The sequence below is a fragment of the Artemia franciscana genome, chromosome 21 (assembly GCF_032884065.1).
Source record: "Artemia franciscana chromosome 21, ASM3288406v1, whole genome shotgun sequence".
Classification (NCBI taxonomy): Eukaryota; Metazoa; Arthropoda; class Branchiopoda; order Anostraca; family Artemiidae; genus Artemia; species Artemia franciscana.
In genome coordinates, this window is record NC_088883.1 from 1,120,889 (window position 1) to 1,138,796 (window position 17,908).

At 35.6% G+C, this 17,908-nt stretch overlaps 3 protein-coding genes across 4 annotated transcripts in view; 2 read left to right on the forward strand and 1 right to left on the reverse strand.

Moving 5' to 3' along the window:
- The window catches only part of LOC136040916 (zinc finger protein 271-like), a 59,634-nt gene extending 58,379 nt beyond the window's left edge, over positions 1–1,255 (forward strand). The window contains 1 exon segment of the mRNA XM_065725334.1: positions 3–1,255. Coding sequence (XP_065581406.1) covers positions 3–76 — 74 coding nt within the window. The 3' untranslated portion in view covers positions 77–1,255.
- Positions 1–17,908, reverse strand: part of LOC136040913 (zinc finger protein 271-like) — a 298,248-nt gene that overhangs the window by 48,822 nt on the left and 231,518 nt on the right. The window lies entirely within an intron of this gene.
- The window catches only part of LOC136040917 (zinc finger protein 271-like), a 47,185-nt gene continuing 45,686 nt past the window's right edge, over positions 16,410–17,908 (forward strand). Inside the window, exon 1 of one of the 2 annotated variants that reach the window (XM_065725336.1) lies at positions 16,410–16,491. The gene's annotated coding sequence lies outside the window, so the exon portion shown is untranslated. The other variant, XM_065725335.1, reaches the window with a different exon arrangement.

The following is a 17,908-nucleotide window of genomic DNA, read 5'->3' on the forward strand; positions in this document are numbered from 1 at the left end:
GTTAAAAAAATTTTCTCAGTCACGCAGTATGATTAACCACCAAAGAGTACACACGGGTGAAAAACTCTTCAAATGAGTGAAGTATGTGAAAAAACTTTTTCTTTTTCAAGCAGTTTGATTAACCACCAAAGACTACACACGGCTGAAAAAACCTTTAAATGTGAAGTATGTTAAAAAAAAAATTTTGACTCAAGCAATTTGATTTGGGACCGAACTCTACACGCTAGGGAGAAATCATTCAAGTGTGATATATGCAAGAGAGAATATTCTTCTAGATCAAATCTTAATAATCATATAAAAACCCATTCTTAGAAAAGGCCTGCTACCTCATAGTCTACAGTAAAAACTTCTATGGGCTTGCTCAACCCTATCGTAAGCCATTCTCTTGTTTTTCTGCTGCTTGTTTATATGTTGTTTTTTTTTTCAGTCCATTAATTGATTTGTGGAATATTTTTGTTTATTTTTTCTTTGATTTTGGTTTGCTTTTTGTTTTAAGCTGTTTTTTCCATTGGCTATGATCTCTCCCCCCCCCCACTCCTAAATTAGTCACTATATGTATCCGTGTTGGAGTAAACACCCCAGTAAAATCCATTTTATTCTTTTTAAAATTTATCTTCCCTTTTTTGACAGTTTTTTTGCGTATCATCTGGATTGAAACATTGTGAACAAATCTATATGTAGTTTTTGTTCTGTCCTCAGAGAAGTAAATCCTTAACATAAACCAGCATCAAATTTTAAAAAAATGGATATTTTAGAAATAATAAAAATTATCCGACCCAGCTAAAGACAAAAAAAATTCTAGTTTCAATCGAAAATTCCAGAGGGGGTTCTGAGGAATCAATAACCCAAACGAATTAAATTTTTGTTGCTTCTTATTCATTATCGCAATGGAATTGTTCATACCATATTTTTTCATTGCTGATGACGTAGAATGAATTTTTGAAAGTCGACATAAAAAATTTTAAAAATAAATAAAATACTATTTTAATATTTGAATGACTTAGAAGAACTAATAATAAAATTTCAATCAAATAATAAAAATTATCCCACCCAGCTAAAGAAAAAAAAAATATAGTTTCAATCAAGTATTCCAGAGTGGGCTGTGGGAAATCAATAGCCCTAATGAATTAATTTTTGGTTGTTTTTTATTCATTATTGCAATGGGATTGTTCATACCATATTTTGTTCTCATTGATGACGTAGAATGAAATTTTGAAAGTTGACTTAGAAAGTTTCTAAAATAAAAAAAAAGTTATTTTAGTATTTTAACGGTTAGAAGAACAAAAATACGGTAACCATACTAAATATAGAAGAACTTAAGGTTGAGCTACAGAATTAAAAACATGAGTTTATGAATTTCTATTCAAAAAGTCCTGGAGAGAAATTATCCCACCAACACTTGCAGAGATTCAAAAAAGGACAAATTTTATTATATTTGCTTGACAAAGGAGTAGTGACCATAAGGAATATATAGGATCTTTGGTCCTAGGATAAGGATCATAAGGAATATCTGAATAAAGGAATGAACATTACATGAAAATGTTTGAAGTGTCACATTATATGTTAAATGTTTTTAAAGCGTTTAAATAGTATTACCAAAAATCTTTGGTGGGCTACGTTTGTATTTTGAATGATACAACTCAATGACATGAAAACTCAAAACATGACTCAAAAACATGAAAATAACTCAAATTTTAAGCAAAAACGCGAGGTATTTTTATTGCAATTGGTATTAATCAAGTGACATATAACGATCACAAACTCTGTTGGTCTGTCCTGGTTTTGCTACTTTAGGCACTTCCAGGTAAGCTAATAAGATGAAATTTTGCAGGCGTATCTGGGACCGGACCAGATTAAATCGAAAATAGTCGTTTTCCCGATTTCACCATCCGGGGGGAAGTGGGGGGGCTGGTTAATTCGGAAAAAATAGAAAAAATGAAGTTTTTTTATGGCACTTGGTATTAACCAAGTGACATATAGCAGTCGCCAATTCTGTCGGTCTGTCTGTCGGTCCCGGTTTTGCTACTTTAGGCACTTCCATGATTGACATAATCGGAACTGATTTGCTCTTTTTGGGGTAGTTGGGGGGGGGGGGGGATAATTCTTAAAAATTAGAAAAATGAGGTATTTCCAACTTACGAACGGGTGATTGGATCTCAATGAAATTTGATGTTTAGAAGGATATCGTGTCTTAGAGCTCTTATTTTAAATCCCGACCGGATCTGGTGATGGGGGCGGGGAGTTGGGAGGGGGAAACCTAAAACTTGGAAAACACTTAGAGTGGAGGGATCGGGATGAAACATGGTGGGAGAAATACACACAAGTCCTAGATAGATGATTGACATAAACGGAACAGATCTGCTCTCTTTTGGGTAGTTGGGGGGGGGGGGGGTATTTCTGAAAAAATAAAAAAGAGGTATTTTTAACTTACGAACGGGTGATCGTATCTCAATGAAATTTGATATTTAGAAGGATAAAGTGGCTCAGAGCTCTTATTTTAAACCCGACCGGATCTGGTGACATTTGGGGGGGGGGGGGAGTTGGGAGGGAGAAACCTAAAAATTGGAAAACACTTAGAGTGGAGGGATCGGGATGAAACTTGGTGAAAAAAAAAACATGAGTTCTCGATACATGATTCACATAACCACAACGGATCCGCTCTCTTTGGGGTGTTTGGGGGGGGGGGGGTTAATTCTGAAAAATTTGAAAAAATGAGGTATTTTTAACTTACGAACGGGTGATTGGATCTCCATGAAATTTGATTTTTAGAAGGATATCGTGTCTCAAAGCTCTTATTTTAAATCCTGACCGGATCTGGTGACATTGGGGGAAGTTTGGGGTGGGGAGACCTAAAATGATGGAAAACGCTTAGATTGGAGGGATTGGGATGAAACTTGGATGGAAAAACAAGCAGAAGTCTTGCATACGTGATTTACATAATTAGAACGGATCCGCTCAATTGCGGGGGGGGGGGGGGGTAATTCTGAAAAATAAGAAAAATGACGTATTTTTAACTTACGAAGGAGTGATCGGATCTTCATGAAACTTCATATTTAGAAGGATCTCGTAACTCCGATATCTTATTTTAAATCTCAACCGGATCAAGCGTAATTGGGGCGGAGGCAGTTGGGGAGACCGGAAATCTTAGAAAATACTTAAAGCGGTGATATCAGGATGAAACTGGATGGGAAGAATAGAAACCTGTCTAAGATATGTGTCTGAAATAACTGGACCGGATCTGCTCTCTTTGGTGGAATTGGGGGGGGGGGGTAATTTTGAAAATTGAGGTATTTGTAACTTACGAAAGGGTGACCAGATCTTAATGAAATTTGATATTTAGAAGGATCTTGTGCTTTAAAGTTCTAATTTCAAATTCAGACCAGATCCTGTGACATTTGGAGGAGTTGGAGGGGGAACCGGAATTCTTGGAAAACGTGAAAATTGGAGTATTTATATCTTACGAATAGATGATCGGATCGTAATGAAATTTGATTTTTAGAAGGAATTCATGTCTCAGACTCTTATTTCAAATCCCGACCAGATCTTTTGACATTGTGGGGATTTGGAGGGGGAAATCTTGGAAAAACACTTGGAGTGTAGGAATCGGGATGAAGCTTGGTGGATAGAATAAACATATGTCCTTGATACGTGATCGACAGAATCGTACTGGATTCGCTCTCTTTGGGGGAGTTGGGGGGAGGGGTTCAGTGATTTGGCGAGTTCGGTGCTTCTGGACGTGCTAGGGCGATGAAAATTGGTAGGCGTGTCAGGGAGCTGCACAATTTGACTTGATAAATTCGTTTTCCCAGATTCGACCATCTGGGGGGCAAAAGGGAGAGGAAAAATTAGAAAAAATTAGGTATTTATAACTTACGAGTGGGTGATAGGATCTTAATGAATTTTGATATTTAGAAGGACTTTGTGACTCAGAGCTCTTATTTTAAATCTTGACCGGTATTAAGCCTCTTATTTTCCTTTTTAAATCAATCTATTGATTCATAGAATTTTGTTAGAGCTCATACCATATGATCTCTTGGCTCTTAGCTCTTCTCGCCTCGTCACAAGTGCCATATGAGCTTTTAGCTCTTGTTTAACTTATGAGTGGGTGATGGGATCTTAATGAGATTTGATGTTCGGAAGAATATCGTGTCTCAGAGCTCTTATTTTAAATCCTGACCAGATCCGGTGACATTGGAGGAAGTTGGAGGGGGGAACCTAAAATCTTGGAAAACGCTTAGAGTGGAGGAATTGGGATGAAACTTGGTTGGAAAAATAAGCAGAAGTCCTAAATACGTGATTGACATAACCGGAACGGATCTGCTCTATTTAGGGGGGCTGGAGGGGGGAGGGTCAATTCTGAAAAATTAGAAAAAATGAGGTATTTTTAACTTACGAAGGAGTGATTGGATTGTAGTGAAATTTGAAGTTTGGAAGGATATCTTGTCTCAAAGCTCTTATTTTAAATCCGGATTCGGTGACTTTGGGGGGAGTTGGGAAAATTGGTAGGCGTGTCAGGGACCTGCGTAAATTGTCTTGATAAAGTCGTTTTCCCCGATCCGACCATTTGGTGGGCTGAAAGGAGAAGAAAAATTAGAACAAAAAATGAGGTTTTTTAACTTACGAACGGGTAAACGGATCTTAATGAAATTTAATATTTAGAATTATATCGCGCCTCAGAGCTCTCATTTTGAATCTTGCCCGGATCCGGTGACATTGGGGGAAGTTGGAGGGGGGAACCTAAAATCTTGGAAAACGCTTAGAGTGGACGGATCGGGATGAAACTTGGTGAGAAAAATAAGCACAAGTCCCAGATACGTGACTGACGTAATCTAGTCTCTTTGGGGGGGGGGGGGGGGTAATTCTGAAAAAATAGAAAAAACTAGGCATTTTAACTTCATAAGAAGTGATTGGATCTTAATGAAATTTGATATTAGGAAGACTTTGTAACTCAGATCTCTTATTTTAAATCCCGGCCGGATCCAGTTTCATTAGGGAAAGTTTGGGGGGGCGGAAATCTTGGGAAACGCTTAGAGTGGAGAGATCAGGATGAAACTTGGTAGGAAGGATAAGCACAAGTCCAAGATAAGTGACTGACATAACCAGGCCAGGTGTGCTCTCTTTGGGGGAGTTAGGGGGAGGGGTTAATTCGGGAACATTAGAAAAAATGAGGTATTTTTTTCTTACGAATGAGTGGTCAGATCCTAATGAAATTTGACATTTAGAAGGATCTTGTGCTTCAGAGCTCTTATTTTAAATCCTGACCAGATCTGGAGAAATTGGGGGATTTGGAGCGGGAAATCTTGGAAAACGTGAAAATTGACGTATCTATCTCACGAATGGGTGATCGGATCTTAATGAAACTTGATATATATCAATATCTTATGTCTCAGATGCTCCTGGGGAGGGTCAATTCTGAAAAATTAGAAAAAAATGAGGCATTTTTAACTTACGAGTGGGTGTTCGGATCTTAAAATTTACGATGTTATCACTGAAATGTAACTAAACATTATTATTGTAATTTAGGGTTTGTGCACACTGACCAGTATTTATATTTGTTTGTTGTTTTAAGTTTATATAGCCAGTTTGTTGATTTTTATTTTTATTTTTACTCTCCAATTTTTGAGGTTAATAAAATGTTTGAATGTGAGTTATGTTGTTTATATTGCTTAATATACTGTTGATATTATACTTGTAAAATTTACAAAAACTTTTTATGTTTGACTAAATATTTCTTTTTCAAACTAAGTTCCCAACACTACTAGTTTCAAATATACCTTCATCATTGATGTCCAGATTTTGGGAATCTAATGCAGATGTTAAGTTGAATATTCTGGATGCAATTCCCACAGGTAGCCGTTGATGCTGAGGCAATAGAGTAGAAATAGAAGTTTCTCCAATCGTTGCAGTTTCAATTGAAAGACTATCTACAGCTTCTAAGAAAATGAAAATAAACAGAGACAGAAAATAATAGAAGTACAACTAAATATACTCAATAATTTACCAAGAAATAATGAAAACCTCACAAGATAAACGGACTACAAATGAAAAAATTGATACAAAACACAAGGCCTAAACAAATTTAAGTGCTATAATTTGATGGAACCATGATAATTAATAAAAGATAATTTGATTAACAGAAAACTAATTTTATGAGTTAGCACTTTATTGACAAATTTTAATATCAAAAAGATTTTTTGAATACTTTCAAATTTGAAATACAGTCGCTATTCAAATGTAAGGAGTATGTCACTATATGATGTTACTTTATGAGTTAGCACTTTATTGACAAATTTTAATATCAAAAAGATTTTTTGAATACTTTAAAATTTGAAATACAGTCGTTATTCAAATGTAAGGAGTATGTCACTATATGATGTTACATAATTTATGGTAATGTTTTGACTTATCATATACCTTTACTTAGACAGCGCTAGTGCGCTGCCTGCAAACAAATCAATTTAAAAAAATTATAAATAATATTTATTTATTTATTTTATTGAACGCAGGAGAAAGCCATAGGCTTTTCGCAGTAAATCCCGCGTTGCAAAATGCAGATCCCGTATATTAAAAGTTCAGTGCAACAATTCAAATCTTACAGAGTCAAAATCCATTCAAATTTACGAACAAATGAATAGCGCAATACCCGAGTAGAGCTTGGTTCGAGAATGAGATTAAGCATCCTGTGGTAGGCATGGGGGTGCGGGTAGGAGGGGGGGGGTATGTACTGCAGTATTAGTGGTGAATGTAGCTGAAAATTCTTGTGTGTACGATATTTACCTTCGCCCACACAAAAAGTTGTTTACGCTGTATTACTGTCGCTTGCAACAGCTCATTGCTGACAATTTTAGTAAAACCCAAGCATCAGCACTTATATTTTTGATTGTTTAATGTGTGTTTATTGTTTATAATGTATTGTATAATGTTTTTATTTCACCAAGTAGTGTGTGTTTGTTAAATAGTATTTTTTTTTTCACTACCGCTTGAATAGCCTCTGCTTCAATAGCATTCCCTCTTGCCCCCCCTCATAAAAATACTGTCGCTACGCCCCCGACCGTACCTATAGAAAGCTTTCAATACTGGTGGTTTCATTGGTCTTCTTTTCATTTCGATTTGACAGTATTTTTGAGAGATTTCAGTCTTTTCAAAATTCCTGTGAATTTGGTTTCAAAATAATGTTTTACTGTTAAGAAAAAATGAAATAACATTTGCCATGATTTGGTGGTGTTAATTCATCCTCCCTTTCCTTATTGCTAAGCAATCCTTCAAGAATAATCATCACATCCATGTGACATTTTGTAACATATGATTATGTTACAAAACTTATCAAGCATATCAGTAATGAGATTTGTCGTAAAATAATATATTGGAGCTCTTTCAGGACGATTTTGGATGTTTGACTTCCCTTTCATTGAATAATTCCTAATGTTCCCTCTTGAAAGGACACTTTTTCTCTTCTCTTAGTTCGAATTGAATACTATATTCATTGTTATATGTTCTTTCTTTGAGGTTTCATCACTGTCTTTTCTAGTATATTTTGAGATATCTGTGTAGAGAAATCCTTCTTTTCAATACGTCTTATTTTGATTTTCCTGTTCCTTTTCTGATGCATCAAACCTATTTTTGTGTGACCCTCCTTTTGCCCTGTATAAATTTCTCTCCACATCAACCAAGATTCTTCTTGTCTTTTCTACAGTCCACAATATCTAAATTTGTTTTACTAATCTCATAAGAATTGCTGAAATTATGGTAAGGGCCTTTACATTTAAAACAGTCACAATTCAAAGATATTTCTAATTCAAAATGTTCATCCATGTTAACACACAGCAAAATGTTCTTATACTGAATCTAAATTTGTCTGGGTTTACATAAGAAATACCTTAGGAAGGATCTGCTATAACAAACCTAATAGGTTTCATTTATTCTTTATTCGTAATGATTTAACAAAATTTTTCCACAAAATAATTTTTTCAGAGAAAAGTAAGGAGCTCCGTTAAATCAAAAATAAGCAGAAGTAGTCATATAATCCCCCAAGGGCAAAATGCCACAAATAATAATTAATATTAATTTATTTGTTACCCCCTTCTTTGACAATTTAAACGGAGTAAAAACATTAATGAAAGAAAAACAAAATAACACAAACAATACAGTTAATACAGTCTAATCAAAGGGTGGTAAGGACCCAAGTGTTGACAGGCCTCAGCACCTAATCTAGCATAGAGTTTTTTATAAACAAAAATAATATCAGTGGCACAAAACTTTCTGATAATCTTCTGATTTCTATAAGAACGCGGCAGATACAATAGATATTTACAATAACGAAAATACAGAACTCTTATACCTTGCAAATCTTGATTATTAAAAAAAGGGCGCAAACCAGAAAGAAACAATATAGAATGATCACAATATGTAGAATAAAGTCTGGATAAAGCCTTTCGTGAAAATCTGCCTCGGTTCGGGACAATTTTCGCGTACCCAATTTTAAGTTTACTTTTAATATCATTAAGCCCACAAGATCGAAAAGCCGATAAAGATGAACAAATACTAATACCAGGCAACCGAATCGAAGAAACGAGGTTAACTGAAAAATAACCACAATCAAGGTCACTACTTTGATGCTTAGCATTAAAAACCAAATATTCACATTTTTCAGTATTAAGTTTGAGGCCGATTTCCTCAAAAGACTTAGAAACAAGCTGGGTCGACTTAATTAGGCTAGATTTAGTGTGGCTGATCAAAAGTAAATCATCTGCATATGCAATATACGTAAGATTAGTTAGGCCTAAAAAACATGATGGATTAATACGTGACAAAACAGAATAAAGACAAGCATGAAAAAGATAAGGGGATAAGACTCCTCCTTGCCTAAGACCAGAACGGATGGGGATATCACCAACGTAGGTGTCACCTGACTTGAGTCGAACATATGAATTAGCATACCAAAAATGAAGAGTTGATATAATAGACACATTTGCACCAAGTTGGATTAAAGAATACCAAAGTTGGCTATGGCATATTGAATCAAAAGCTTTTGCAACATCGAGTGCACAAAAATGAACCTAAAAACCATTTTTATGCGCTTCAAGTAATAGCGAAACTATTGCACGATGAGCATGTTGGCATCCTATATACGGCTTGAAGCCAAACTGGTTACACATATAATATACATTAGACAGGAGATAAGGGAACAAAACACATTCAAATACTTTACTTAAAGTACAAGTAACCGTAATAGGCCTATACGAAGCGTAACTAGTTGGATCCTTGCCACGTTTCAAAATTGACGTAATGTTACCAACTAAAAAAGAATCAGGGACAAAAGAAGAGCATAAACACATCTGAAAAAGTAACTGCAAGTGATAAACTAATTCCTCCAATTCGGTATTGAGGTGAAAAGCACTGATACCGTCTATATCATAAGATTTCGATTTAAGTCTCTACAATTCTTTTGACACGGTCAACACAAACGGGAGGTACATGACCTTGAATGATTTTCTTAGGCAATAGGCTAGAACAGAGCTTGGCAAAACGAAAATGAACCGCATATATCACTATATCGAAAATGTTACTATAATGATTGATCCATGATACATTAGGGATTCGGTCGGCCGTAGGCGATCTATCGAACTTCGCGACATTAATAACTTTTTTCCACTGGCTAGGAAACTTAGGAAATTCGGCACCATTATACCTAATTTTTTGAAGATAGCGTTTAAAATCAAGCTTTGTTCTTTGTTTAATATTGAAAACATTACCCCTTAAAGGGTGGCCGCAGGCTATCCAAATTTTTAGCCACAATTTAGCCCGATTTTTTATTGTTTTGAGCTCTGGGTCATTCTTCCAAATTGAACTTCTTGTTTGTGCTCGAAAGTGACATAGGGGAACAGCTACCTCTTCAGACCTCTTTAAGCACGATACAATGTGGCTATAATAAATATTAAGCTGAATTCTGGCTTGTGGGGACCCAACGCTTGTACACAACAGATTAAAAGGGACTTTAATCATTGATAGAAGGCTAACAAGCGTAGAAAAATAAAGAGGTCAGTTAGCTTTGTTCCATTATCTTTTAGAAATCCATTTTCTAGAATTAGGACGAAGGTTCTTTTCAGCAGTAGCACTAAGGGTCACAGTGAGGGATAGGGGGAGATGGTCATAATCACGCTCATCCTGATCAACATGGACTTCGCCACAGATGAGACCAGAAGAAACGACACAATGGTCAATGTCCGAAAGTGAGCCACTATTATGGATATAGGAATGGGAGGCATCTTTCTTCAAAATTTTGTAACTATTCGGTAGGGAATCCAAAAGAAGCTCAGTCCGCACTGATGAAGAGTTAATGTTACAGTTCAGATCACCGATTAATAACCAATCCAGTCCATTACTCTCAATGCCATTCAAAAGACTTTTTATTAATGCGCAAGATTTTGTAAATTTAGTTAAACTTCGGAGGGATTTCTGGTCGCAGGGGAGATAAACATTAATGAGGACAAGGTTGGCAAGACGGATAGCAATATAACAATCACTCTTATAATAACATAAAGGGGGTGGTGAAAACAGCGTCTCTTTTATTAAACATGCCATGCCACCTGATGGTCTGCCAGAGGTTTTGCGTGTACTTTTAGAAAAAACTGAGTGTTCGTTACTTCTCCGTAGGGAGTTTAAGCTCACTAAAGGTAGGAGATGTTCCTGGAGGACTAAAAGATCAAAATTTTCTAATTTCTGATCTAAAGAAACGTCTTTATCCTTAGTACCGTTAATATTGAACGAACTTATAGTGAAGTTAGTCTTAGCACTCATTTTCTTGAATAGGACGATCGTTTCGACAGAAGTTCACGAAGAATTCGGCATTTCATTGAGAATGACACGTGATTGCCTTGACAGTTCGCACATTTTGGTGCAGCCTGGCAAGGAGAATCAGGTGAGTATTCATGTTGCCCTGCGCAACGGGAGCAGCATTTTTCTTCATCACAATTTGATTTTAAGTGATTTGGTGATTGGCAATTATAACAGCATTTGGGTGGGCGTTGGAATTCGTAAACTCGATATATCTCATACCCAATCTTTATACCAAGTCGAAGTGCATTAGCGAGCGCAACAGCGTTTTCAAAAAACACTCTAACAGCCAAAGAATTGCCTATTCGTTTCGCATGAGTAATATTGCCACAATCAATTAACATCCCCTCATCAAAATTGGTCGGTATACCTTTAATGATTCCAATATATTTCGTTTCTTTTACTTTGACGTCACAATCTCTCATTACAGACGGAACGGCATTGCAAAAGTTCCTTACAGCAATCTTATCAATTCGTACCACCAGCTTATCGCCAGAGGGCTTAATTCTATGAATGCATTCATGACCTGGAATAGAGTCTTTTATTTCGCGACGCTTGGCAAGATTATTTAATTCCGATGGGACTTTAGAAATAACAACAGTCGTCAGATCGTGATTCAATGACTGAGGGCCAGGGCTGCTAAGAGGGGGGAATTTAAAATCATACGACAAAATCTTCTCACGAATTTGCTTAAGTTCCGAATCAATGCTTACAAGCTTTGAGGCGAAGCTAGAATAAGCCACACTAGGAATAACAGGAACCTCGGTAGGCAAAATAATTACGTATGTAGGCAAAGACAAATTTTTGCTGTCGCAGTTCTGGAAGATTTCCATCAGGTCCTTAATGTGACGGTAATTAGCTTGATCGCCTTGGCGTCTTTGCACACGTTCACTCTCGTAAACACGAGACCAAAGTTCTATTTTATCCGCCAAAATAGACTTTTCATCGAAAAAACCAACAGCATGGTTAGCAATAACTTCATCACTTACTCTTTCTTTAAGATTAGATTGCACGAAATTCAACACCGACGAATGTACATATTCCGTCATAATGGTATAACCAACAAATATGGACAATTAGTCGAAGTCCAAAATCAAATCAGTTTATTACTCACCATGCTGTCAAACAGCTAACATCCGATTAAAATAATCCTTTAAAAAGTAACTGAATTCGTTATTTTCAGTGTGAGATAGTGTCCGTGCAATATCTTCAACATGTAGGTTAGTAAGTATAAGTAGGGATTATACGTCACTATAATCCCTATTGCGAATTTTTTTTTTCTTCACATAAAACCTACTAAATTAATAATGTCCAAGCAGTATCCGATTTAGATGATGACACTTTGAACTCTGAAATACAACTCTACTGAAAATCAACATCAGTAGATTAGTAAAACCCAATATGAACAGAAATTACAATAAATAGCCGAGTCAAAATCAAAACGAGCCGGAATTATCCTGAGTAGAGCTGACAGCCCAATGCCTTCTGAAGACCAAAACATAGTTGCGCTTTACCGAAAACAAAATGCAGATTAAATATTACTCTTTTTTTACTTTAATAGATCAAAATTATTTTGACTGTAAGGAATAAAAATTAGTAGATGTATACTTAAATGTCAATCCACATTCATTTTGTTTTGTAAAGTGCAAAAACTAGTTTAGGTCTTCTAAAGGCATTGGTGGTGTCAGCCTAGTTTCATTTCTGTTTGTTTTAGGTTTCATTTATTCAATTATAGTAATTTGTCTTAGTTTTACGCTTGGACGATTATTTGAGTTAAATTTTGAGCAGTTTTGGTTTAGTGAAGCTCTTTGCTCTTCGTTGAAAAAATTATTTTATGGAAAAAGCTTTTTAATTTGTTTTCTGTTCGTTTATTATTGAAATTGCCTTTTTTATGGAAAAAGGAAATAATAATATTTTTTAAAGTTTCTTTTTCTATTAGAATTCATAGTTTGGCATGCTATTTCTATATTCTAGAAGATTTTCCTTCACCCCTTAGAAAATTTTGAAACAATTAGTAGTTTTTAATTTAGTTTTATACTTTCTCGAGTTGATTTGAAAAAGGAAACTTAATACCATTCCAAAAAAAAATTGTACCCATGCCCTTTGACAACTTGGATAAACTTTGAATCTTTTGATTTGATTAAATTGAAAGGGTGAAGGAAAATTATCCTTCACCCTTTAGAAAATTTTGAAACAATTAATTGTAAAAATTGTAATCAAATCAAAATTGTAAAACTGCGGAGGGTTGACATGCCCAATATTCTTAGAGACAACTAATGGGCTTCGGGAGAGGGCTTCTTGCCCTTCAATCAGTTTTGGCTCTTAAAAAGGCCATTAGAATATTTTGATTTTCAATTGGACAAGCTCCTTTAAAAGTTTCTATGAAATTGTTATCTGTGGTGGCGTTTCAGTGCCAATGCTTTTGCTTATATGCCGTTTTGAAAACCTGCATACACATAGTTTCATCGTTTATAGAAAATCTACCTAATCATTCCCTAAAAGTTTCATCTTAATACCTTTGCCGTCATTAGTTACAGCAATCGTAGTAGTAGCATTAATAGTATACACATAGTTCCTTCTTGCTAGTTCAAAATCCATAAGAAATTACCCTGAAAGGTCCTACTTAGCTGTTCTAGAGAGGTTCCCGTGTTATCTTTTTGACAATGCTTGTAACCCTTTCGCCTTGATACCAATAGCTTTAGTAGCAGTAGCAGTATTAGTAAAATCAGTTTTCGTAACTTTGTCTTTAATAGCAGTAGTAATAGCACTACTAGTAAAATTAGTAGTAGTAAGAGCAGGAGTAGCAGTATTGGGATGCAAATATTGTCATTTGGTTAGTTCAGCATCACCTACAAGAAGCCCTGTAAGATTTCACTTCATAAACCAAACAAATGTTGCTGATATGCCCTTTTGACAATTGGCACACAGAAGACCTGTTGCGATTGATTTCGTCTTTTTGCTTCAATATATCTGGAAATTTTACCGTCATACCATTAAGCATAATTGCAATAGTAGTCATAGCTGTAATATTAGTACTAGTAGTAGTATTAACAGTAATATACACTAGTACTGGTAGTATTAGTAGTATTAACATATTGCTTATGGTCAGTTGAACAGCCCCTTCATCAAGTCCTGGAAGTTTCAACTGAATGGCATTACCAATATGCCTTTTTGATAACCTGTATATCGATAGACTTTCTGAATTCTTAGCTTAGTACCCTTAGCCCTTAAATAGTTGCAATAGAAGTAGTAGTCATATCATTAGTAGAAGTAGCAGCAGTATTTATAGCAGAAGCAGCATATACATGCGGCCTTTGGGTCAGGTGAACATCCCCTTCATGATACCCGGATGTTTCATTTTGATATGGTAAGCCGCTCCAAAATATTCCTGATGCGCTCTATTGACATCTATTTCATCTTAATCCTCTTAGCCTTACAAGTATTTGAAATTGAATTAGTAGTTGGAGTAATTTAGAAGCATTAGTTGTAATAGCAGTAAAAATTACACTAGTAGTTGCATACACTTATTACCTTTTGGTGAATTGATATTCCCTTTTAGCCTTCTCTGAAAATTCCTATTTTATGCCCAAATGCATTCTTGAGATACAACCTTTTGGCAATCTACATGCATATAGTGTTTTTTTTCATTTAGGTCAAATTTTTCCTCAATGTACTATCGAATTTTCGCATACATACGCTTAACCTTTGTAGTGCTAGGATCATATTAGTAGTGGCAGGAGTAGGAGCATCCTCCTTATGATGCTCCGGAAGTTTCATGTTGACACGGTAAGGAGCTCTAAAAATATTGCTGAGACGCCATTTCCTCAGATGTTATTTCAATATCCTCTGCTTCGGAAGTACTTACTACAGAAGCAGTAGTTTTTGAAATAGTATTAGTAATAATAGCCAGCAAATATTACCATTATGGTCAATTGCTCATCTCCCTGATCATTTTCTGAGAGATCCAAGCTAATATACTCAGTCATTCTTGGTTTTCGCTCTTTTGACAACCCATATGCACATAGCGTGTTTTGATTTAGTTCAGCACTCTCCTTAACATTCTCTGAAAGTCTCACTTGAATACCTTGTGTCTTTTTTGGAAAGCAAAAGTCAAACATACCCACTTTTCTGAATATCATATACTATATTTAAACAATGGAAGGATTGTCCTGCTTAAAAACCTTGCCCTTGGGACTGGGTGGTTAATACCCCCAAAGACATAATTACTGGACCTTTCAACTATACTAAGCAAAATAGCTGTCTCAAAATTTCGATTAGATGTGTTTTAGGAGATTATGGCCGTGGTGGTGGGGCTGGGGGGGTAGGGGTGGGGGTGGTTCCCCTCCAGTCACTTATGACTCAGAAACAAGCTAATAGAAATATCATTTTCAATAAAAACCTTATACGTCTTCAGCGTGTAACTTACAGCCCTTGCCCCTGGGCTCCGGAGGGTTTTATTAACCACAAAGGTATATTTGTTGGCCTTTGATCACTTTTGACTCTTAAAAAGGGTACTAGAACTAAATTTCCAATCAAATGAGCCTCCACTAAGGCTTATACGATCACCCCTTCATAAAAATTTTATACGCCCCCGGGGAATAACTTAAAACATTTTCCCTGGGCTCTCAGTGTTTTCAACTACCCTTAGGGTATTGTTGTATACTCTTTGGACAATCTTGAACAAAATTTGTATCACAAAATTTCGATCGGATACATATGGGAAAAGAGGTGAGAGGGCTAGTTGCCCTCCAATCACTTTTGAATGTAAAGAGTGGAACTAAAACTTTCAATTTCTAATCCAATGAACCTCCTCCTAAGTTCATACAACCACCCCTTCAATAACAACCTTTTATGACTTGGGGGGCTTAATTTACAACTCTTGTCCCAGGTCCTGGGAGCTTGTGTCATCCTAGAGGCATTGTTATATGCTCTCTGGATTACTTCGAACAAAATGGCTTTCTCAAGTTTTGATCAGACGCGTTTGAGGAAAAGTAGGGCGTAAGGGGCTAGGCGATCTCCGATCACTTTTGACTCTGATGAAGGTCGCTAGAACTTCCGATTTCCAATCGAATGAGACCTCTTATAAGCTTATAAGACCTCTCCTTCTAAAACAAACTCAAGTGTTAAGAATGAACAACTAGCACAACTTCTTATGCTTGGCGTGGGGGGTATCCCCAAAGACGTAATTTACTTGGCTTTTCAACTATGCTGAACAAAATGGCAAATCTCAAAATGTTTATACGACATTTTTGAATAAATAATGGAGGTGGGGGGACTGTCTGCTCTCCAATCACCTTTGATTCTTAAAAAGAACACTAGAAATTATTATTTCCAATAGAATGAGCTTTTTTCAAAGTTTCAATGATGGCAATTCCTTCTACACAAAGTACCTCGTTCAGAGAAAAAATACATCGTGCCCACATCACGCATTACCCAGACTGCCTATGATTTGGTCACTGTATTATTACGCTATATACGCTGCTATTATGCCCCCTATGATGTGGTCAACTATATTGTGACCAGACCATAGGCAGGGCAACTCTAGCTGCAACTGCAGCTAAATTTGAAAATGAAGATTTCTTTTCAACAATTTTGTTTTAGGGATTTCGACGAATGAGGATTCTAATATCAAAGAAGAAAGGATTTATTAAAAATAATGTGGATACCGGTTTCTAGTGTTTTATTGCTAATATCTAGTATTTTATTTTAAGCGCAGTCATGTGCACTTTTTTTTTTAATCATTTCAAATATTTTCTGAAAAAGAAAGTGGCCTTTTTCGGGCAGCTGAAAAAGAAATCTTAGTTTCTATAGGCTACTTAATTTCAATTGTTTGAATCAGCAGAAATCTGTTTGACCAATATTTGTAAGAAGACAAGAACTGGTTAGACGCTGGAAGACAAAACCAGAATGCTGGTGGAAACTGATTCTGGCTGCTGGTTTTTGCTTTTAGATTTAAATTAATTGTCTCATGAGCATAGGCCTAGTAGCCTAGGCTAAAACTTGTAATTTTTACTCTTTTTTCATCATGTTTTTATCAGCTTGTTGAACAAATTAGTATCATATGTTCAATTATGAATGTAATTTTCTTCTGTATGTAATCAACAATTATAGCCAATTTAAACCAGTGGCAAAATTCTAGTAAAGTGACTTCTTGCTATCTTGGAAAGGGGTTAGGTTAGGAGAATGAAACTCTAGGGGATGTGTCTACAGGCTAAACTATATCCTGGGAAGGTATTTTAAGGAACCCACCTCTACTCCTCCCTCTAGAGGGCCCTGAAATTTGCCTACATGACAGGTCTGTACCTATAGAAATTTTGACAAAACAACATTTTACCTTAATTTTCAGTTACCAGCTGCTTTTTCTCTGCCTTTAGTTTTGAAAATTCAATTCCTGTTATTTGAATAGAATTCTGAGCCATATCAATGTTTTTTTTTTCAAAATTTAGGAAATGCATTTGCATATCTTGAAAACCTTATGAATCAGGATTGAGCAAAGTGATGAAACTGAAAACAATTTTGTTGTACTTCATTCAAGCAGAAGATTTATTTTGAAGAGTTTCACTTTTATAACACACAAATTTTTAAAGGTCAGGACCCTCTAGAGGGAGAGGAAATAGAGGTGGTACTTCAAAATACCTTCTCAGGACATACTTTAGCCTCTAGACCCATCCCTGAAAGTTTCATTTTCCTTACCTACCCCCTTTTGCAAGATAGCAAATAGTCACTAAACTAGAATTTTACAGTATAAATTGCAACAATAGAAGAATGGTCATTTTAGAAAAAAAAACTTGTTTTTGTGTTGTTGTTTAAAACTAAGCTACAATTTTTGGTAAATTTTTTGTTGTTCATATTGTTGATATATAAATAAAGTGAACATACCACTTGATACCTTTTTTATGTTCTTTACAAATATAATAATTGCTTCTATTAGAAATTCAAATTTAAGCACTTATTGAGCTCTTGAAAATGAGCAAAGTATTTCAAGTTTTTGGGTATAAAAAAGCCTTAAAACATTGGTCTCAAACATTATAACATTGCTTTCAAACTTACTGTTTCATTATAAATCCATTTTTTA